Genomic DNA, 20,224 nt, shown 5'->3' with positions numbered 1-20,224 from the left:
ACGGCAAACGGGGGCTGAATCAGATGCGACCTACTCTGTGGTATCATTGCTGCCCGCATGCCACATAGGTTGGTCATAGTTGCATCCACCGTAGTATCGATCTGCTGACTTCTCACAGCACCTTGTTCACACACTTTACGCATGGCGAGCCTGTTGGTACGAATGACTCGGTACCGGAAGCGGTAGAAAAGAACATTATAGGGAATGCGAGACGTCACGCTATGGAAATAGGTCGTGTTATACCTACCCACGCAGCATCGTGGTGACTATATTAGATGCCCTCGGCATTCGGGAGTTTCCCCGACATCTTGAAATCAGTTAACTTAATCCAGCGGAACCTGTCAAGCTATACAAGTTGTATCATCTGGAGTGACAAGCACATGATGACAATCTCCGTCTTACTCCAGTGCATCCACTTCCTCGGCAACACTCTCAGCGCCATCGTCGTATGATCCTCGACCGTTTTGCGCGATCTCGTCCATGCGTAGGACGAACTCGCCTTGCAGCTGCTTCAAATAGCTACCAAGAGCAGCATCATCCATATCAGAACCTCTCAGCTGAAGCAAACTTTCGTTTAGGTTCAGAATGAGGTTACGCTTCGCGGACAGCTGTCTTGATTGTGATGTTCTCTTCTTCTCTTCTATCTGCCTCTTGAGGGTGCTCGACACCTCTCCTGCAACCTCGATGAACTGCCCGGGGAACCCGATCATTCGGGCCATGTTGATCCCATAATGCTCTTCCTGGGCTGGACCAGAGCTGACTTTGTATAGCATTGTCGTCTTTGGCTTTTCTTGATTGTTACCTCGCGAAACCTCAGTTTCGAGATGCAAATTGAGCACACCCGGACGACTTCCAAGGACCGCAGCTAGAAAAGCAATTAGAATATCGCTATAAACAAGTTGTGAGGCTGAAATCATACTCAGCTCTTCAAAATGTGTCGCAAACCACACAAAAGCTTCGCTTTGAAGTAAGGCTTCTGATATTGCAATGGCAATTGCAAGGCCATCTCTCGTACTAGTCCCACGTCCAAGCTCATCGATCACAGCCAGGCTCTGCTTGGTGATATTCCTGAGTATGAATGCCATTTCTCTCATCTCTATGGAGAAAGTCGACATGTTGGCTTCAATACTGTCATCGGTAGACATTCTGACAAAGAGCTGGTCGATTATTGGGAAGGACGCATACTCTGCCGGGACGAAACAGCCGATCTGTGCCATGACTTGCAACAGAGCCACCGTTCGAATGTATGTGCTTTTACCGCTCATGTTACAGCCAGTGATAATCTGGAACCGGTGTTGTTCGTTGGCAAAGACATCATTTGGAGTAAACCCTGGCTGCATCGACTGATTTTCGTCAGTTCCCGGTGAGGTTTGACTGCACGCGCCGACTTACTTTCTCGTATATCGGATGTCTAGCTGCCTTGAGTGCCAACACACTCCCGATTTCTGGTCTAATGTAATCTCTGACGGTAACTGACTGTCCGAAGCTGGATATCATGTCCAGGAGGGCAATACTTTCGCATACGCGAAATAGGTTAGGGATGTGTCCACGAATTGAATCGAGTAGTTCATGTACAACGCGGTCGCTAAGCATGACGGCTTCATTGTGAGAATCTGTAATCCGGGTATTGAGTTGGACGAGGCTCAGAGTCTGACATTCGAAGTAGCCTCCCTTTCGAACTCGGTTAATGAGGATGTCTGGCAAGACTCGATTTTCCAGGTCGCACTCCCGCACTCGTAGCCAGTATTTCCGATCTTGGTCAAACTTAATATCAAGGGAGATTTCAAACTCTTCTATTCGCCAAGTCAGAAGGCTTGTCATCAGCGAGGGTAAATTCTTACTATTAATATCATCCACATGTTGATGCACATCGTCTGTACCCTCTTTGTATGTTTGACGGGCCACGTCAAGCAATCCGTTCACACCAGACTAGTGTGCCATCAGCGAAGGTCGGACATATTCATTGACTAGACTCACCTTGACCGCATACGTTCTCTGATGCCACATGTCGATGGGAAGTTTCATCAAGGTCACGTCCTCGTTGATGGTCTCCTTGATCATCTCGATAACAGGCTGAATAAGTTCTGGCCGGCAAATATTTCGGATTAGACAGAGCAATTCCGATTCGGCTTCACGCAACGCCTCATGTAGTGATGATATGGCTAACACGAAGACCTTGATCATCAAGACGTGGTTGATAGCCTGCTCCGAAGCATAGACTGATGCTCCTTCCGGTACGATCACAAGCTAGCGAGGGTGAGTTTGGTATTCCCACACACTATACGGCTACTAATTACCTTTGTCAAGAGCTTTTCAGCGTCGATGAACCCCCTCAACGCTTTAGTTGGTCAGCAGTGGCACATGCGATGATCTGATAAGACTCCTTACCCTTCCGTATCTCAAAGAACATATCTTCCTTTACGGCCAACTCGTCCAGGGCATCATAACGAGGTGTCAGTGTGCCATCCACTTGTGTAGATGGCTGTAGGATGCTACTGCGCAGCATTCGGGATCCCATTGGCGTCACGGTCTCGTTCAGTAAGCCGTAGAGACAGTCCTTCGACATGGCATTTTGTATGTTTTGGATGAGCTCCAGGGATTGGATAGTGGAGATATCAATCATCATAGTATCTTCGGATGGCTGGTAGCTCAAGCGCAAGGAATGAGACATGATCGTCAAGTGACAGACAAGTGTCATATATTTGACAGCCTATGGTCACATGGTTAGCTTTGATGCGTCGCAACACCGAAGTTTGCACCAGACACATACTGCTGCAAAGGAGCAGGTTGCATAGTAGTTGCCCTGGATTGCGACTTTAATGGCATCGAGGTCTTCCCGAAATGAGAGCGTCTGAATGAACTCGAGTCCTGACGCCTCGGACCAATACTTGCGATCAACGGCCTCTATCGGCGTCCCACAAAGAGCATCCTCTAGTATAGACAGCAGGTGGGATTTGGGATGTGGCGGAAACGCAGTGTTCACCATCAGAATAACCGAAGGCCCGTAAATCTGTATCTTGTGGACAGTCTTGACATAGAACTGAGAGTCGCATATCTGGCAGAGCACCGCTTCATTTGTTGTGGCATTAATGAAGGCCAGACCAACCGATGGAGACACGCCGCGTGCTTCACTGATGGCACAGATAACCTGATGGCCGTCGGAGCCCCAGACTGAGGATGCTGCAGTAGATCTTCGGCCAGATGCAATGCTCGCATTGCGGCGGTGTCCGGATGGACGGGATGAGCTGGTTACGGAACGGCCAGACCGACTGCCGGACCGCGAGTGAGTGGCGGATTGGGTAGCGGGGTCTGCCGGCCAGTCCTAACTGAAGGATGCGGTGTTGAAGTAGAAGTCCGGGCCGAGGAATTAGATATGTGTCGTTTACCAGCCAGAGAGCGCAATGACGTCGCTGACGACAGTCTTGATGGTGTTGGAGACGACATGATGGGGTTGCATATCAAGATAACCGATTTAGAGACGCGGGAGAGCCGACTGGGAACAACATGAACGCACAGTACACAATTCACACATCCAAGTCTTGAAGTACAGACTTGAAGCAGCCATTAATTCTGTTGTCGGTGATTGATGATGGATTCTACGAAGTATGTCACCTACCTCCTACCTCCTAAGGTACCTAAGTTCCTACCGCAGTTGATGCTTGCCGACTGGATGGTCGCCCAATGAAAGGCAGGCGCCACCGGGCCTCTTCTACTCGACTTCGCGCCTTCCTATCTCGCCAATACTGGGCAATTGAAGCTTGGAACCTTACCTAAGGTATGCTGTAAGTGGAAGTAGCAGCTGGACAAGCTGGGACCCTGCAGGTGGTTCTGGCCGGTCCTTCCTTCCCCCTGCATTTGGATGTGGGCAAGTGGGGGGTTCCCTGTCGCCGTCAGCTCACCCAACCCACACCCACACCCACATTATCCATCTTATCGATAAACGATTAGATCGGGCAATTGGCCCAGTGTGGGGTTCTCCTCTGAACTTTTTATTTTTTGGCCGTGTTACTGAGGTGCCGTAGGGTCGTTATTTCTGGCGGGCGATTCTTAGGTAGCTTACCTATGTAGATAAGTCTCTTTGTCCAGATCAGTCCGCGCAATCCAACTCATCCTCCGAGGTGCCTTGTTGAAACTTGTTCTGTTGCACACGGCGCATACGATCAAACAGCACAGTCGACCAGCCATGGCAACCATTGCCCCTCCCCCGTCCAAGCGGCAGCGTCGCGAAGTTCTGGAGCGCTCGCAGATCCAGGCCGACGTGACACCCGCCCCGATCGAGGCCGGCTCTTTCAAGGCTCGATTCATTGATAGCGACTCGAACCAACTGGCCGAGGTTGTCGAGATTCCTCTGGCAGATGCAAGCGAGAAGAATGTTTCGCTGGTCTTGAACACACTGCTAGGCCGAGACAAGGACGAGTTTACCCCGTACAAGTTTCGCATCCATCTGCCCGGCTCCGATGTTATACTAGACAAATATCCTTCGCCCTCCGAATTCCTGGCTGTTTTGCGAAGACACGGTGTCGCAAACCCCTTTGAAACGACCCTGACCCTCTCCGCCGAACCTCAGAGTGTTTTTCGCGTCCAGGCGGTGACTCGCCTGTCCCACAAGATCTCAGGGCATGGACAGCCCATTCTCGCCTGCCAGTTCTCGCCGAAAAACAGCAAGTATCTTGCTACTGGCTCGGGAGACTGCACAGCGCGGATCTGGGACGCCGATACTGGCACCCCGAAGTGCACCTTTAGCGGGCATACAGGATGGGTTCTGGCCGTGTCATGGAGCCCCTGTGGGTCATGGCTCGCAACGGGTAGCTACGACAAGACTGTCAGGATATGGGACCCCGAGACTGGCAAGCCCATAGGAAAACCTCTGACGGGCCATTCTAAATGGGTAACCGGTCTTGCTTGGGAACCCTATCACATGTGGAAGGATGGGGCGCCGCGCCTGGCAAGCTCGAGTAAAGACGGAACTGTTCGGGTCTGGAATCCCATTGTTGGTCGTGCTGACCATGTGCTCTCTGGCCACAAAGGGAACGTGACGTGTGTTCGGTGGGGAGGCATTGGATTGATCTACACTGCTAGCCAGGACAAGACTATAAAGTGCTGGAACGCGGCGGATGGAACGCTCGCGCATACTCTCAATGGCCATGCTCACTGGGTAAACCACTTGGCTACTTCGAGCGACTTTGTTCTGAGGACCTCCTATCACGATCATACGAGAAGTGTCCCCGAAACCGCAGAAGCAAAGCGAGCAAAGGCAAAAGAGCGGTTTGAAATGGCTGCTATGCGGCAAGGTAAAGTCGTCGAGAGACTTGTCTCAGCAAGCGACGACTTCACGATGTACCTATGGGGTGACCCGAATGAGAGCACAAAGCCCCTTCAGAGGATGGTTGGCCATCAGAAGCAGGTCAGTTCACTCACTCCTCACATGTTGAACATGGACTACCGTTGGGTCCCGCAGCATGCGAGACCACCACGCAATACCGATCGCAACTAACCTTGGTGATACAGATAAACCATTGCAGTTTCTCGCCGGATGGCAACCTGATTGCTAGTGCTAGCTTTGATAACCATGGTACGTTATTCCCAGGGTGTGCTCGAGGGCTATCTCCGCTCGCATCATGCTAACCAACCTGTTTGTGTAGTCAAGATATGGAGTGCTAAGTAAATTGAACCGACAATGCTTTATATTATGGTTCCGCCGGCCTGCTAATCCATATACCTCACAGGGACGGAAGATTCCTGAACAGCTTGCGTGGTCATGTTGCTCCTGTTTACCAATGCGCCTTCTCGGCTGATTCGAGGCTCTTGGTTTCTTGCTCGAAGGATACCACCCTGAAAGGTAAGCTGAGCTCTATTTTCCGTGAAGGATAGCTGCTAACTGGGCGTAAAGTGTGGAACATGCAAACATTCAAACTAGCCGTGGACCTCCCAGGTCATGAGGATGAAGTGTGGGCAGTGGTACGTATATCTCGCGTTTCTCTCATCCATCTAGGGTTCTCAAGAAGAACGCCTACGAAGCTTCCGCAAGATCCCCGTAAATATTTTGGGCAGTTCTAACTTTGGCTCAATTAGGACTGGAGTCCCACCGATTCACGAGTAGGCAGTGGCGGAAAGGATAAGGCGGTACGACTGTGGTGTCGATGATTGTAATATCGATCTAGATTACCACTTGATTATGTGAACAGAGAACACCGGGGTTATTTCGTTGTCCACGCATGTTGTAGTCATGATGAGTACCTCTCAACGATCTACTGCGACTCGAGGTGAACGACGGACAACATGAAAGTACAGCCCATGGTTTGCATTCTCGCACTTGCCCATGTGGCCTCCTTAGCACCTTGGCCAAACGACATCTCCATACGATCAAAAACAAAAGGCAACAACATGGCATGTACCCCTGTCGAAGCTTTTTGCTGATAAATGTCTGTAATCAGTGTTTTTCCCATGTCGCAGAACCCACTTGTCGACACTACTATCCTTTCAACATGCGTTTCCACCCCTTTTCTGATCCTTACTGAATTAGATTCATTCCGTGGCGATGAGGGCAAGGTTTTATTTCCTTCGTCTTACGTTCTGCGGCGATCTAGGCTCAAGGTATGCTTACATGTCAAAAGCATTGTTGATGGTATGTGAACCAAGAGGGTGGGAATCGGGATTCCTAGGGGCTAGGCACATCGTAGCCGAGAGAGGCGTATTGATGAGGAGTACGAGGAGATGTATAATTCAGATCTTGCTGTTGAGTACATATCCAAATCTCTGGCCTCGAATTTAGAATTTTATTGGCTAGACTACCTCTAGCGGACTCCCGCCAATCTACCGGATACCAGATAATAGGTAATACGGGTGATATCCCGCTATACGATAGGTAAACCCGACTACAAGTAGGCACCCCTATGTGTGCATAGATCACACCAGAGGCTGGGGCCATCACCCTCAAGAGGCACTAGTATTCTGGCATATATAAATGAATGCAAACCACAGCTTCCTTCCTTTGCGGAGTGCCGCGGTGTATGCTGCATACCATTATGGGGGAACATCCCAACTCCCCAATAGACCGAGGATCTAAACATGCATGCCTCAGGGAGAAGAAAGGAAAGAGAAAGGGAAAGAGGACGAAGAAGGGGTCTCTTCACCTTTACCGGTATCTCGTACGACTGACTCCTTTGCCGGATAAGGGGGATGGTTTTCGGGTCCTGGGCCATTGAGTGAGTTTGGAATGATCATCTGTCAAGTATTACCCCGGGCCAAGACGATTCCGTCGATCATCTTTTCGTATCTATCCTCCGCATCAACCGGCAATGGTTTCCCCGTGCAAACTTCACATCTAATCGTTTCGCCCGTGCTCGGCGATGTAATATCAAAACGTGAACTGATTGGGCCAGCTCAGACAGCCTCGCAGAAGAAGAAGGGGCCTCTACAGCAGCTCGAGCACATGGCCACCAAAAGAGTTGAGCAAACAGCCTGTTGGGGGGTTTTCTTGGAAGGACAGGATCCGGCTGCTGCATTCATGTTTCGACGTGAAATGGGGGTTTAGCTGCACCTGGGGAAGACAACAGCAATGCAGGTCGACCAGCTGGGGTGACGGGCCTTCTCGGCGCTTGAGCGTCGAATAGATGGTAGGCTGCCGTGTTGGAGATGGAGGGGGAAATCACTTAACGACCACCCCATCTCACATGTTATTTGCAACAACTTGTCTATTGCAGTCATCCTGAAATCCCGAAGAAGCCGCGCGTTGGTCCCGATGCCGAGAACATGCGAATACCACACACACCCACACGCACGCTCGCACGCACGCACTGACTCACGGCTGGCATTCTTATCGCGTAAAGGAGGTAAGTCCCAGCCCGAAAAAATGGTTTCTGTGCGACGACATGTATTACTTGGCTTATTGGTTCGTGTGCGACCCCCTTTTCCCTCTCTCGACGTCGATACCATTTGCATCCAGTGACCGTGGGATGGGCCATGCGGCACCATTGTCCCACAGAGACCAGCCGGTCCTCATGATCTAGCCTTGTCATATGGCAAAACCCACGGGATTCCACAAGAAGGCGAAAGAACGTGTAGAGTCGAGATGGGTGTGTTGTGTTGTCCCAACCACCCAGCCCGGGGCCCATTGTGGGATCCGTGGCACGTCGAGGCAGATCCGTCATGCACGCCCATTGCTGGTCCAACCTTTCACGGGCGCTCGAGGGCGTTTATCGGGGTAAATCTAGATGCGTTATGCACCCTGTATGCAAGGTCCGAATACCGACGAACCGTTCCATTGGAGCGAGGCTACTGCTTCTAGCCGGTTTCTACTCTAAACAGGCAAGTACACCCGTGCATGATTGGATCGACTTGACATGATCCCGTCGTGTTGGTCTTTATGGGCAGGCATTGTGTGAGTGAAAACCTCCCTACCTCCTCACCTAAGGTATGGACGATGTTCACAGTTCGGCCACAAGCCCGACCGACCATCCGTTGATGGGCAGGGTGGATGGAGGAGCGTTTGCACCAATGGGTCTCGGCCCGTCCCAGTAGACCCAATTGCATTCCATGATATCACTCCGGGGAGGGCCAGATTGACGCGACGCGCGCGCACGAGGGTCGGAGCACTGGCCAGATAGATGCACGCTCAAGCACACCCGCTCACTGATTTTGTCAGGTTGGGCAGAGCAAACCCTTCCATGGTTGGGGAGGGAAGGTGTGTAACTTGAGGCGGGAAAACCAGAGGAGCCAGGCAAAACTCGGCAACGGGTGTCCTATCAGAGCATTCTGACCTGTCACCCGAGAAAAAACTAAAACTAGCTAGAAAACTAGAAAGCCATGCAGCATGCACAGCAGGAGTGCCAAGTGGAGGCCACGATGGACAATTCATTGATGTCTGGGGAAAGTGGCCGAAGACTGGAGCCTGTCATTTGCTCGCAAGGAGCGCCGGGCAGCGGGCAGGCCGGATTAGGAGCTTTGGAGCTGCCTGCAAAAGGCCGTCGATGAGTTGGGACCGGAGACCCATACCCATACCCTCGCGACACCCACTCGGGGAGTTCTCGGGCAGCTCAGACGCGCCCACCTCCCCTTCATTCCAATTCTGATGCATGGTGATAGATAACAATAAGACTCATCATCCATCCAAGTATATGCCTCATCCACTTGGTGGCTGTCTGTCTCATGCCTCATCGTGGGTAAGCTCTAGCGGCAGTAGTAGTAGTAGCGTAGGTAGGTAGGTACCTTAGGTACACACATGCACAACATACATGCTTCCATTGTGTTGGATGCCATTTTCATATTGGCCCGAATGCAACTCAGGGAAGGACACCCTTTTTTTGTTCTATCGTCGTTCCCCCCTCTTCTTCTTTGGTTTCTGTTCTGCGAACACGTATAGAGACCTGGGTGGATTTGTGTGCACATCAACAGATACAGTCATACATACAGTCAGACAGACCTTGCCTATCGTTACCCGGATCGACCACAAGCTGGGCATGGCGATGTTGACTGGTGGGTTTGGCCGTTTGAGCGTCGTTGGGCGCTCGAACCCTCTCTGCCCGACTGTCGTTCTCTCAACCAGAACGTGGGGTCTGGACGGTTCGGTTTGCGTCAACTGCACGTCGGATTGGCAATGGGATGTGCTGGGCATTTTGTGCATATTGTCGCAATGCACTGCAAGTGGGTCAAGTGTGTACATGCAGGCATTCTCTTTCTTTCTCTATTTCGGTCTCTCTGTGTGTAGGTGCATGCAGCCTGTATCATCAAGTGGTTGTCGCTGAAGATGGCACATACACACACAGAGAAAGAGAGATAGATGAAACTGCGACGTAGCATCGTTCCTTCCCAGAGGACGAGTAGTTGCGTTAGACTTCCCGTGTGTGTGTGAGCTGGCCAAGACTACAGCTAGATCCCTCCCTGCCTAACCTAGTTATCTGGTTATTTGGTGGTTTAGCAGCCGAAGGGGGAAAAGAGAGAAAAAGAAAAAAAAGAAAAAAAAGCCCCTATGTCACCTTGCTTACGGTATGTAGACGTAAAAACCACATGCTGTTGAAGCTCTCTCGTAAGAGAGGGGAAGTTTCGAAAAGCTGCCCAGCTTCCCCTCTCTACATCTCTACCACCCCCCGCACGTCGACGGCTAGTTTTCTGTATCTCCACTGCCGCCGCCAAGATGCACGTCGCTGTCAAATCAAACGTCGTACTACATTCTAGAACCCTCGACTATGTCAGCGAGCGAGAGGCTATTCACAGGCCAGCCGGATTTCCATCTTGGGCAAGTCTTCGCATAGACGCTTGTTTTAGTGTCAACATGTCGTAAGGCGGGTGTCAAAACACCCAACAGCTAGCCAAGCAACAGCCAGCAAGCAGCTAACAGACCTGTCGGTTATGCGCACCATTGAGTTTGGCATACGTGCTTCCTACTGTAGGTTAAGTAATTCTTTGCACCAAGAACATGCTCGGGTAAACGAAAAATCATGGCTCTACCTAAGGTTGAGAGTCTATGCCGCTGTTGCAACGGCTAATTCCGTATGGCAACTAGGCATCGTAGTCGGCGTACAACCCTCGTTGCACCTTCCGATACAGTATGTACATGCTGGGGCCCAACAGTAGCCGGGTACCGTGATCACTGGACCCCTGGATGACAGGACACGATGAATCCCTTCTGCGGTCGAGTCAATGGCATGTTCTGTCAGAAAGAAGCCACTGCCTCCGGTTTCAGGTTCCTGGGGGATCTCCCTCCCATCGAGTCTTGTTCTAGTAGTTACCTAGTTACGCAGATAGATCCGGCGAGGCCAAGAACACGGGAACCGCGAAGCCCCTGCCCCAAACTTCTGCCGGTCTGGCCAAGCTGGCAATGGACTTCATCAAGACGGGGGTATGCATGCACCATATAGCCAACGTGCGCATATCATATCGTGGCCGACGCAATTGGTGTCGTTGTTGCTGTCGCGGCCATATCTAGCGATAGATGATGGGTGGGGATTGCCTCGATAGACCAGGCCAGACCACCAGACAAGAAACCTGATGAGGATGAGGATGATGGTGATGATGCTGCTAATGATGGGCGCGGTACTCGTAACTCGAACGAACAGTTCATCTAGCTACATCTAGGTAGGTAGCTACATACTCCCCCCCAGCCGGACATTGATTAGCATGGGCAATGCAGACCCGACCTTTGCAGGCCGATATTTGTTGCCCGTACGTGCAAACTCGGCGGCAGGCTTGTTGCGATTTTGTAGGATCCCTGCTAGCCATGCCTCTGTTGGAACCAGTGGGTGTGTGAACCCCTGTCAATCCTCTCCCTTGGCTGGAGGATCTTGAGCCGAAGCTAGCGCAGAGATTTTGCTCGAGGATTCCCGAGGATTCGCATACTTAAGGTATCGATGGGATCCATCCGGGATGAATCCTTACTAACAATCGTACTTTGTTTAGCTTGTGTGCTGGACAAATGACGAAGTTGGTCGAAGCTCCCGATTCCCAACATCTCGAGTCTCGACTGCCTGTGTGCAGGTGGCCTGCGCCCTGCGCCCACACGAGTTACACATTTGCCGAAGAAGAAGGAGAGAAAGAGTATCATTGTTGATGATCCTTGACGGCCCAATTACTTGATTCTCCTCTCCATCTATCGAGATCTCTGTCTTACTGCATTGCTTACCCTACCCTGCCCAATTTGTTCTGCAATCCCTCCACGCCTGTTTTTTTTTCTGGCTATCGGCACACAAAGAAAGGGCGGGCTTGCTTGTTTGTTATTGTGCGCCCGGACTAAAGGCTCCTACGCCGATCGACAAAATCACTGGAGCTGAGGTCTTTGAGGCGAAGCTTGGCTGTCCGGTATTTTATGACTTGTCCAACAAACCCCGATCCCACGTCAAAGACTTGATTCCCGTTTGATTCTCGAATCCAGACCTGCGAGTCCCGCCTTGGTTCTCGTGCATCTGCTCTGTACCCCTCGGAGCTTTCTCCGCCAAAAGAGGGCGTTGTATAGTATGTACATCTGCAGTATACTTAGCACCACCACCACCATAACATGACATGAGGATTGGCTGTATCGTCGCATATATCTAACGAGGCTCCAAAAGTCAAAAGAGAGCATACCTATAGCCAGCTATCTCGCCAAGGCTCGCAGGTATTGCCCATTATTGCTCGACCTTACGAGATCAGAGTTCAAAGTCACCACATACACTCGATAGCGTCACAGACGACAACATTCTCGACCCATCCATCTCCCCATCCCTCTGCATGCTCCGCGTTGCAAGCAGTTTTGGTGCCAAAGAAAGCCGCCGGATGACGTTTCAGCTGCCAGCCCTGGTGCGAACGGGACAAGCGAAATCATTGCAGAACAGCCTGCTGGTGCGTGCTTGTGGCTTTGCAATCTGATTTTGGTCCTGCTGGCTGCTACAGTAGCGCCGAGAAAGAAGAAGAGAGGGAGAAAAAAAAAAGAGGTACGTACAATTCAGCCTAGCGGTTTCTAAAGTTGTTTCCCGTCGGACTAGGGCCCCCTGTCTGGATGGCGCTTGTGTCCAATTGGTACCACCCCTCTAGCCCCTCGAGCCCAAAGCACCACCAAATCCTCCCTTCGCAGGTTCAGCCCCTCTCCAAGTCGCACTACCTCAACCCAGTGGCTGTTGTGGTGCCTGCAGTTGTTGTGGATGGGCAGATGCAGTGCAGTCCCGAACAAATCAGGTTACGTCACGGGCGTCTCCGTTCCCTTCCATTCGCCAGCCGCGCCGTATAGCCGTGCGTGCAGGCAGAGAGAGAGCGGGGAGGGAGGCACAGAGGGAGCGAGCCTTGAAGACAGTGAGTGACAGTGACATTGACAGCGTGCGTGTGTAAGTACACACTGCATGCAGCAGCATGCAGCGCGGACAGGCACCCCGATCGTAATGATTATCCTCTTGTTGTGCTCTTACCTTATTTTGCCCCTGACCCTGGTCCGTCCCTCCCCGGCCTGGAGTCTATTTTTTCGCTCTTGATGTTTATGTTGCGATGAACAGTACCTACAGTACCTCGACGCTCGCTGGTGGAGACCCGTCTCTCGGCGTGCATGTCCAGTCTGGCAGTCTCTGGCTGGCGCAACGTGAAAGTTTAAGTAAGCTCCAACGTCGGGCCCAGTTTCTTTTACATCCACTGACATCAACCTGATCTTTGAAACTGGGACCACGGCGGCTCACACTCTCACTTCAGGTTCGCATTTATGTAATGACAGTTTCCGTCACTTTCAAAACCCAAAGAGTCTCCATCCCAACCTACATCCATTGCCATTGCACCGCAACCACCCTGCACTCTGCACTCTGCACTCTACTACTACTACTACTACTCACTATCTACCTACCTGATCTACTCAACTACCAACTGCCACTACTGCCACCACCACTGCTGGACTTGCTTCCCTTCCCTGACCAGACTGCTGCACACTGAACAGCGGCTGTATTCGTCCACCATAGCTGACAGAGCCTCAAGTCTCAGGTGTCGCACCCTCGCCACTCGCCCTTGACAGCTGGAGCTATCACTTGCTTATTATTCATCTTACACGGACTGGTCGTCTGTTCTGTTGCAGCAAGAGCGTATTTCAAAGGGAAACTTGAACGCATCCGCTTTTCCCAAACACAAATACCTACTGCTATTCTACTTGCATACCTCAGAACATACCACTGCCCCCAGAGACCGGAAAACTCGAACACACGCCTCTGAGATCCGATCTCAGACCTCTAGCCCACCATGACGGTGTTTTTAGCTTCTCTGTAAGTCGCCCTTCTGTTGGATCCTGGGCCCCCTCCCCGTCCTGTTGCCATTGTCGCCGCAACACGAAAAGAAGATGCGCTTACTGAAACCACAATCAGCAACCTCCCCAAAACTGTTCACTTCAAGCTGCCAGATGCTCCCAGGAAAAGAGATCGTCTGCAGAAGGCGCCAAACGCCAAGCCTCCCAAAGCCAACAACAAGGTGGCTCGCCCTGCTCTAGATACCCGACCTAGTCTGTTCGCGCCAAACCCCACCGTAACCCCTCCAGAGACCCCACTGAGGATGAGCACGCCGGCATGAACGATGGCCTCTTCACGAATGAAGACGGCGTGCGGCTGCACGTCACCACTGCCTCGGATGATGACAGCAGTGTAGACCTTGGGCCGACTGACCGAGAGTCGCCCAAATGGGGCGCCCGAAGGGATCAGCCAACGTCGCGGGCCAACTCGCCACCCCCCTCCTCCATACTCGACCATTCGCGGATCCTCCAAAAGGCCAAGGAATTGGGCCGCCAGGGTGTAACGCAACCTCGTCAACACCGCAGCGACAGCCACGACAGGGTCTTTGCCAACGCCAACTGGCGCATTGTCCACTCAGACCAGGGCAATGGCGGTTTGCGCAATGCCGCCGAGGCCGCACTGCGCGATGGTTACGAGGGCGAATACACTTGGGTTGGCACACTGGGAATGCCGACTGATGCCCTCGAGGGAACGCAGCAGAGAGATGACATCCACGATCGCCTTTTGACCGAGTATAACATGTTGACTGTTTTCTGCTCTGACAAGGACTTTGATGGCCATTACTCGCACTTCTGCAAGCAGATCCTATGGCCCGTTTTCCACTATCAAATTCCCGACAACCCCAAGAGCAAGGCCTACGAAGACCATTCTTGGAAATTCTATGTCAATGTCAATCAGAACTTCGCCGACAAGATCGTCAAGAACTGGAAGCGCGGCGACACCATTTGGGTACATGATTATCACCTGCTCTTGGTTCCAGCCATGGTCCGCCAGAAGATCCCAGACGCCAAAATTGGTCTTTTCCTGCATGTCCCTTTCCCTTCATCTGAGGTCTTCCGTTGCTTGGCCGTGAGAAAGGAGCTCCTGGAGGGCATGCTTGGGGCAAACTTGATTGGCTTCCAGATTCCGGAATACACCCGACATTTCCTGCAAACATGCAGTAGGATCCTGAACGTGGAGGCGACGGCGGAAGGGATCCACCTTGAAGACCGATTCGTCAACGTGGTGGCCCAGGCTATTGGTATCGATCCCGTCAGCCTCAACCAACATCGCCAAGATGACGAAGTCCAAAAGTGGATCAGCATTATGAAGGACCGGTACAAGGACAAGAAGATTATTGTCGCTCGTGACAAGTTGGACCATGTCCGAGGTGTGCGCGAGAAGCTGCTCTCCTACGAGCTGTTCCTCAACAAGAACCCTCAGTGGCGTGATAAGATTGTCCTTATCCAAGTCGCGTTGTCGGGGGTGAGAACAGTGACCTCGATGCTGCCGTCTCGGACATTGTCACGCGCGTGAACTCGTCATGGGCAAACCTTGCATACCAGCCCCTGGTATATCTCAAGCAGGATATTCCATACTCGCAGTATCTGGCTCTGCTTACCATTGCCGACGCGTTGATGATCACCAGTCAGCGCGAGGGCATGAACTTGACTTCTCACGAGTTCCTGGCTTGCCAGGACGGCGTCTGCGACGAGCAGAAGCACGGCTCCCTGATTCTTTCGGAGTTCACTGGCACCTCGTCACTCTTCGGTGGCAATGAACTCTCGGTCAACCCTTGGAGCTACCGTCAATGCTCTGACGCCATTGGCAAGGCTGTTGAGATGTCGGACGAAGAGAAAGCGACGCGTTGGACGAAACTCCACGAGACCATCAAGAACCACACGGGCGGTCAATGGTTTACCAAGTACCTCAAGACCTTGGATGACGCCTTCGAGGAGCAACATCGTCACAGCCAGACGTCGATTCCGCGTCTTAATCTGCAGAAGCTTAGCCTGAGATATTCCCAATCTCAGCGACGCGTGTTCTTCCTTGATTTGGAGGGCACCCTTATCCCGAATAACCCTATGAACTCAACGGTGCCTATGAATGCTCAGGTATGTCCCGGTGTCTTTACTACTACCGAACCCCCTACTGACTGTTTCTTAGCGTACTCTTTCGGTGTTGAATGATCTTGTGGAGGATAGCCGCAATACAGTCTACGTCATGTCAGGTCGCAGGCCCGACGAGATGGACAGGCTTTTCCGCCTGGTTCCCAATCTGGGCCTGATTGCGGAGAACGGTTCCTTCATCAAGTATACTGGCAACAGCACTTGGACTGAGATAGCCGATCGTTCCAGTGTTGCGGCCTGGAAGGAGTCGGTTCGCTCGACTCTGCAATACTACATTGAACGCACCCCTGGTGTTGAGGTTGAGGACCGACGCTGCTCCCTCATTTTCGACTATAAGCACGCCGAGGATTTCTCCACTGCCGAACGACAAGCGAGTGACTGGACCGGGCACATCAACGAATCCTGCGAGGGACAGCATGTACACGCCACCCAACTGGACAGCTGTGTGGTGGTGGAGTCCACCAACTACACGAAACACACTGCAGCTGAGCGGATCTACAATGACATGAAGAACAACGCGCCTTATGCTGATAAGGCCAGCCCCGTCGACTTCGTGATGGTTGTTGGCGACGGCCGCGAAGATGAGAAGGTTTTCAAATGGGCCAACTGCTTAGGAAAGACTGCTGTCAAGGACGTTTACACCGTGAGCCTTGGGAACCGCAACACAGAAGCAACCAGCACATTGACACAAGGTGTCACCGGCGTCCTCGTCACTCTACAGAAGCTGGCCAACTCACCCTAATCAATGAGCTGGCAGCAGACGCAGTGAGGACTCGGTGGAGCCGGTGGAGGAGAGGGACGAGTCGGTAGCTTTCCTACGCTCGCATCCTCTGATACAAGCTGTGCCGGACTTCATGGGCATTAATTGTCCTCTTTTCTTTGAGTTTTCCTGAATCTCGTTTGTTTTCTTGTATGGCCAATGGAGCACGGAGTGTGGAGTTGGAACCGAAGGAAATCGTACGCCGTGTACGCTCATTAACCTGGACAATGGAATGAATGACTGGGGCACGAGGTGGGTAAACATGACACCAGCGATGGAATACTCTGAACCGAGTCGGCATAGAAGCAGGGATAGAATAGATAGTTATTTACTATTAAAGGCATGAATACATCCTTGTGATAGGACGCATCGCATTTGGAGAAGCCCCCGCGAACCATATGGTGCTTCTTCTCTTTTCTTCTCGATATCGCGATGGCACGTTCCACCTTTTTGCTCAAGCTTCAGCGCCGCACCCATGCCGAGTGGGCTTGCCCAATAGCCCGGAAATCTGCATGATAGCCCGCCCGCCGAAGTCGTCAGAGGTCTCCACCTCTCTTGTAGATCAGCCTGTCGAGGTTTCCTAATGCATATTTATGCGTCGGTGCGCGGGGGTTGGCGGCACGGAATATGCACGTTGTAGGCGCCCCTGGCAGCCTGGCTGGCGCCCGATGTGAGCCGATGCTGGAGCCTGGCTAGGCAAGTGTCTATCGCTAGGCCCTTCCTCGGCCTTTGTGTTGATGCCCACGCTATGTTTCTGGCCAGACACACAGACCTAACATGAACAAAAAACACACCACCACAATGCGACGGATGGGGCTATACGAATCGACCAGGTGCAGTGGCAAAATGAGTATTTTCACATGGTAAGGGGGCGGCATCGTACCTAGCAGGTTATTAAGCGATTCGATCCAACAACAGTCCAGCAAGCCTTTCCCCGAGACCGAGAAGAAAAAGAAAAAGAAGTAAGGTTCTTAGATGCCATCCCTTGTCCTCTGATAGGCCAGGCCAATTAATGTTACTGTACTGTAGGTACATGGCCGACTACCCTTCGGCGAACAAAACGCCGGCTTTTGTGGGACCATAAGCCTGCCGGCGCCGGATCCACACGGACTTCCGTGACAACTCGAGGTCCCGTTCAACCCATGTTCTCTTCCTGCTACACACGTTTCATGTCAAGAGGTCATGGACTACAACGTACGTTGGTAATTATACGTACTGGCCTTTGTGATTTCGGCACACTGGGGATATGCTATGAATGAATGAATGGCCCAGGGAAGTCTCAGACACTGGTCATCGGGTCACCCATCCGTTTTACCCCAACCATGTCCGGGAAACGATGTGTAGGGTTCGGCCAGCCGACCAAATGCAAGAGTATGCAGGATTAGAATTTCCAGGGACCTTAGTGCGAGAGATAAAGGGCCACTCATCCCGGAAGCTTGTTCAGCAGCGAGAATGCTGGCCTTGATAAAAGCGTGCAAACCGCCGGCGTCCACCCTAACATTCCGTCCAAGACACGTTCGTCTCTCCTCCAGCCGGTCAATACAGAACACTAGACGCTGACCAACTCAATGCCAGAAGCGGAGACAACGGTAGCTGCTCCCAGCGGCCAGACAACTTCACCTTCGGTGCCTATCCCGAGTGATTCCACCTGGTTCTGGAACTGGGTGATGAACTCGCATCTATAGGCACACCCTCTCACAGAATCTACGGTTTGGCTCGACATTCGCAGCCAAAGATGCGTCTTCACACACTCCGCGAGCTCGATAACAGCGAGGGCACGGTACAGCTGCACAAAGGCGGCAACAGAACCCTAGAACTGGTGCCGCGGCCGAACGAGACTGACCCAAACGACCCGCTGCGGTGGCCGAAATGGAAGAAGCATGTTGCGTTTGGATCTGTCTGCGCCTTTGCTTTCCTCACAAACTACGGCATCGGAGGTCTGGCGCCGGCTTTCTACATCCTCTCAAAGGAGTTCGACAAGACGGTGCCTGAGACGAGCGACCTGCTTCTCTGGCCGATCCTGGTTCTTGGCGTAAGCGCTCCGAAGCCCCCTCATTATTACGTAGCCATCGTGACTCGAGCCAAGTAACTGACCCCAATCAAGGCCTTCAATTTCTTCTGGGTCCCCGTCGCCAACTACATTGGCAAGCGGCCTGTCTTCGTCTTTGCCAGCCTGCTTTTGACCCTGTGTTCCATATGGGGCGCGACGGCCGATGGCTTCAAGAGCCTCCTGTGGAGTAACATTATCGGCGCATTTGCTGGAAGCTCGACTGAAGCGCTGGGGGCCAGCATGGTCAATGACCTATACTTCCTGCATGAGCGAGGTTCCAAGATGGGCATCTACACTAACGCCATCAGCGGCGGCAACACCATCGGGCCGCTCTTTTGTTCGTTCGTCCTTCAGGGGCTCTCGTGGCGCTGGCACAAGTGGATCACCACCATACTGACGGCCATCACCTTCGTCGGGGTGCTCTTCTTCGTCCCGGAGACCAGGTACTACCGGACGAGCGACAAGCCCAGCGGCCGCGGGGGAAGACAGCCTTGTGCCAGAAGAGGTGCCATCCGCACCCTTGGCCCGCCCAGATAGCCTCTTTACGTGCTGGGAGCCCGCGGGCCCATCGCCGACCCCGGAGAAGAGCCGGGCCACCGCCAGCGGCCATCCGAGCACATGCTCACGGTCTCGGTCGCCGGAGCGCTACGCCGTGGCCGAGTTGCCCAAGAAGACGTACCGGCAGGAGGTTGCGCTCTGGACGGGCGTGACGCCCAACACGACGCTGCTCAAGTCGTTTGTGCGGCCGCTGCCGTTGATCGTGTACCCGTGTGTAATATACGCGTTCCTGGGGTACGCCGTCTCGCTGGTGCTGACGGTGGCCGTCAACATCCTGAACCCGTTCGTGCTGCAGGCGCCGCCCTACAGCTGGTCGCCCCTGATCAGCGGCCTGATCAACATCGCGGGGTTCCTTGGCAACGTCTGCGGCGCCTACGCGGGTGGCTGGCTCGTCGACGTGTGGAGCGACTGGCGCGCCCGCAAGAACCAGGGCGTCTTCGAGCCCGAGAGCCGGCTCGCGCTGCTCGTGCTCCCTACCTTGATCACGGGCGCGGGATGCCTCGTGTTCGGCTACGGGGTCGAGCGCGCCCTCCACTGGACCAGTCTCTTCTTCGGGTACGGCATGATCAGCTTCGCCCTCACGGCCGTGCCGACCATCACCATGGCTTACGTCAGTGACTGCGTGCTGGCGGTCAATGCGGATGCGTTGATGCTAGTCAATGGTAAGCACAATACCAAGCGTTGCAGCCCCTAGTCAATTATTGGTACACGGGCGACTAATTGGTTGATGCACAGGTCTCAAGAACATCGTCGCCTTCGGATTCTTGTACGGCATCGTGCCCTGGGCCGAGGAGGCGGGCTACATCAACTGCTTCGGGACCCAGTGCGGCATCTTCGTGGGCATCATCGCGATTGGGGCCGTCTTGTTGGTCATGTACGGCGCGAGGATACGACACGTACAGGCGAGTTGGCGTATCATTATGTGAGGGCGGAGTTTTCGCCGGCGGGCCACGGAACCTATACGAGTAGGGGCTTATCTAATGTACGAAGGGGTCCCCTCCCCTCCGCTATTTCGAGCGGTGCG

The 20,224-nt window shown here is 52.9% G+C and overlaps 5 protein-coding genes across 5 annotated transcripts; 4 read left to right on the top strand and 1 right to left on the bottom strand.

Moving 5' to 3' along the window:
- Nucleotides 1–398: 398 nt before the first annotated feature.
- PG997_003963 (uncharacterized protein) lies at nucleotides 399–3,444 on the bottom strand (the record flags this gene model as incomplete). Its single annotated transcript, XM_066808278.1, has 9 exons — nucleotides 399–865; nucleotides 920–1,343; nucleotides 1,393–1,793; nucleotides 1,842–1,929; nucleotides 1,978–2,247; nucleotides 2,298–2,338; nucleotides 2,389–2,710; nucleotides 2,771–3,309; nucleotides 3,387–3,444. 9 exons carry the CDS (start codon nucleotides 3,442–3,444, stop codon nucleotides 399–401), a joined length of 2,610 nt encoding a protein of 869 aa, XP_066671896.1.
- Nucleotides 3,445–4,183: 739 nt separating this feature from the next.
- Nucleotides 4,184–6,123, top strand: PG997_003962 (uncharacterized protein; the record flags this gene model as incomplete). The annotated part of the gene is made up of 4 exons (XM_066808277.1): nucleotides 4,184–5,404; nucleotides 5,509–5,572; nucleotides 5,891–5,958; nucleotides 6,073–6,123. Coding segments are annotated over 4 exons (1,404 nt in total), but the record flags the coding sequence as incomplete, so codon positions are not given.
- A 4,009-nt stretch (nucleotides 6,124–10,132) lies between these two features.
- On the top strand, nucleotides 10,133–11,063 carry PG997_003961 (uncharacterized protein; the record flags this gene model as incomplete). Its single annotated transcript, XM_066808276.1, has 3 exons — nucleotides 10,133–10,275; nucleotides 10,744–10,837; nucleotides 10,962–11,063. 3 exons carry the CDS (start codon nucleotides 10,133–10,135, stop codon nucleotides 11,061–11,063), a joined length of 339 nt encoding a protein of 112 aa, XP_066671894.1.
- Nucleotides 11,064–13,680: 2,617 nt separating this feature from the next.
- Nucleotides 13,681–16,574, top strand: PG997_003960 (glycosyltransferase family 20; the record flags this gene model as incomplete). The annotated part of the gene is made up of 5 exons (XM_066808275.1): nucleotides 13,681–13,703; nucleotides 13,803–13,905; nucleotides 13,938–15,145; nucleotides 15,199–15,817; nucleotides 15,870–16,574. The coding sequence occupies 5 exons, from the start codon at nucleotides 13,681–13,683 to the stop codon at nucleotides 16,572–16,574; spliced, it is 2,658 nt and encodes an 885-aa protein (XP_066671893.1).
- Nucleotides 16,575–18,327: 1,753 nt separating this feature from the next.
- Nucleotides 18,328–20,126, top strand: PG997_003959 (uncharacterized protein; the record flags this gene model as incomplete). The annotated part of the gene is made up of 4 exons (XM_066808274.1): nucleotides 18,328–18,624; nucleotides 18,697–19,085; nucleotides 19,180–19,862; nucleotides 19,936–20,126. 4 exons carry the CDS (start codon nucleotides 18,328–18,330, stop codon nucleotides 20,124–20,126), a joined length of 1,560 nt encoding a protein of 519 aa, XP_066671892.1.
- Nucleotides 20,127–20,224: the final 98 nt, after the last annotated feature.

Source organism: Apiospora hydei (assembly GCF_038363865.1).
Source record: "Apiospora hydei strain CBS 114990 chromosome Unknown utg000004l_segment0_segment0, whole genome shotgun sequence".
Taxonomy (NCBI): Eukaryota; Fungi; Ascomycota; class Sordariomycetes; order Amphisphaeriales; family Apiosporaceae; genus Apiospora; species Apiospora hydei.
This window is presented reverse-complemented; position numbering and strand designations above follow the sequence as displayed.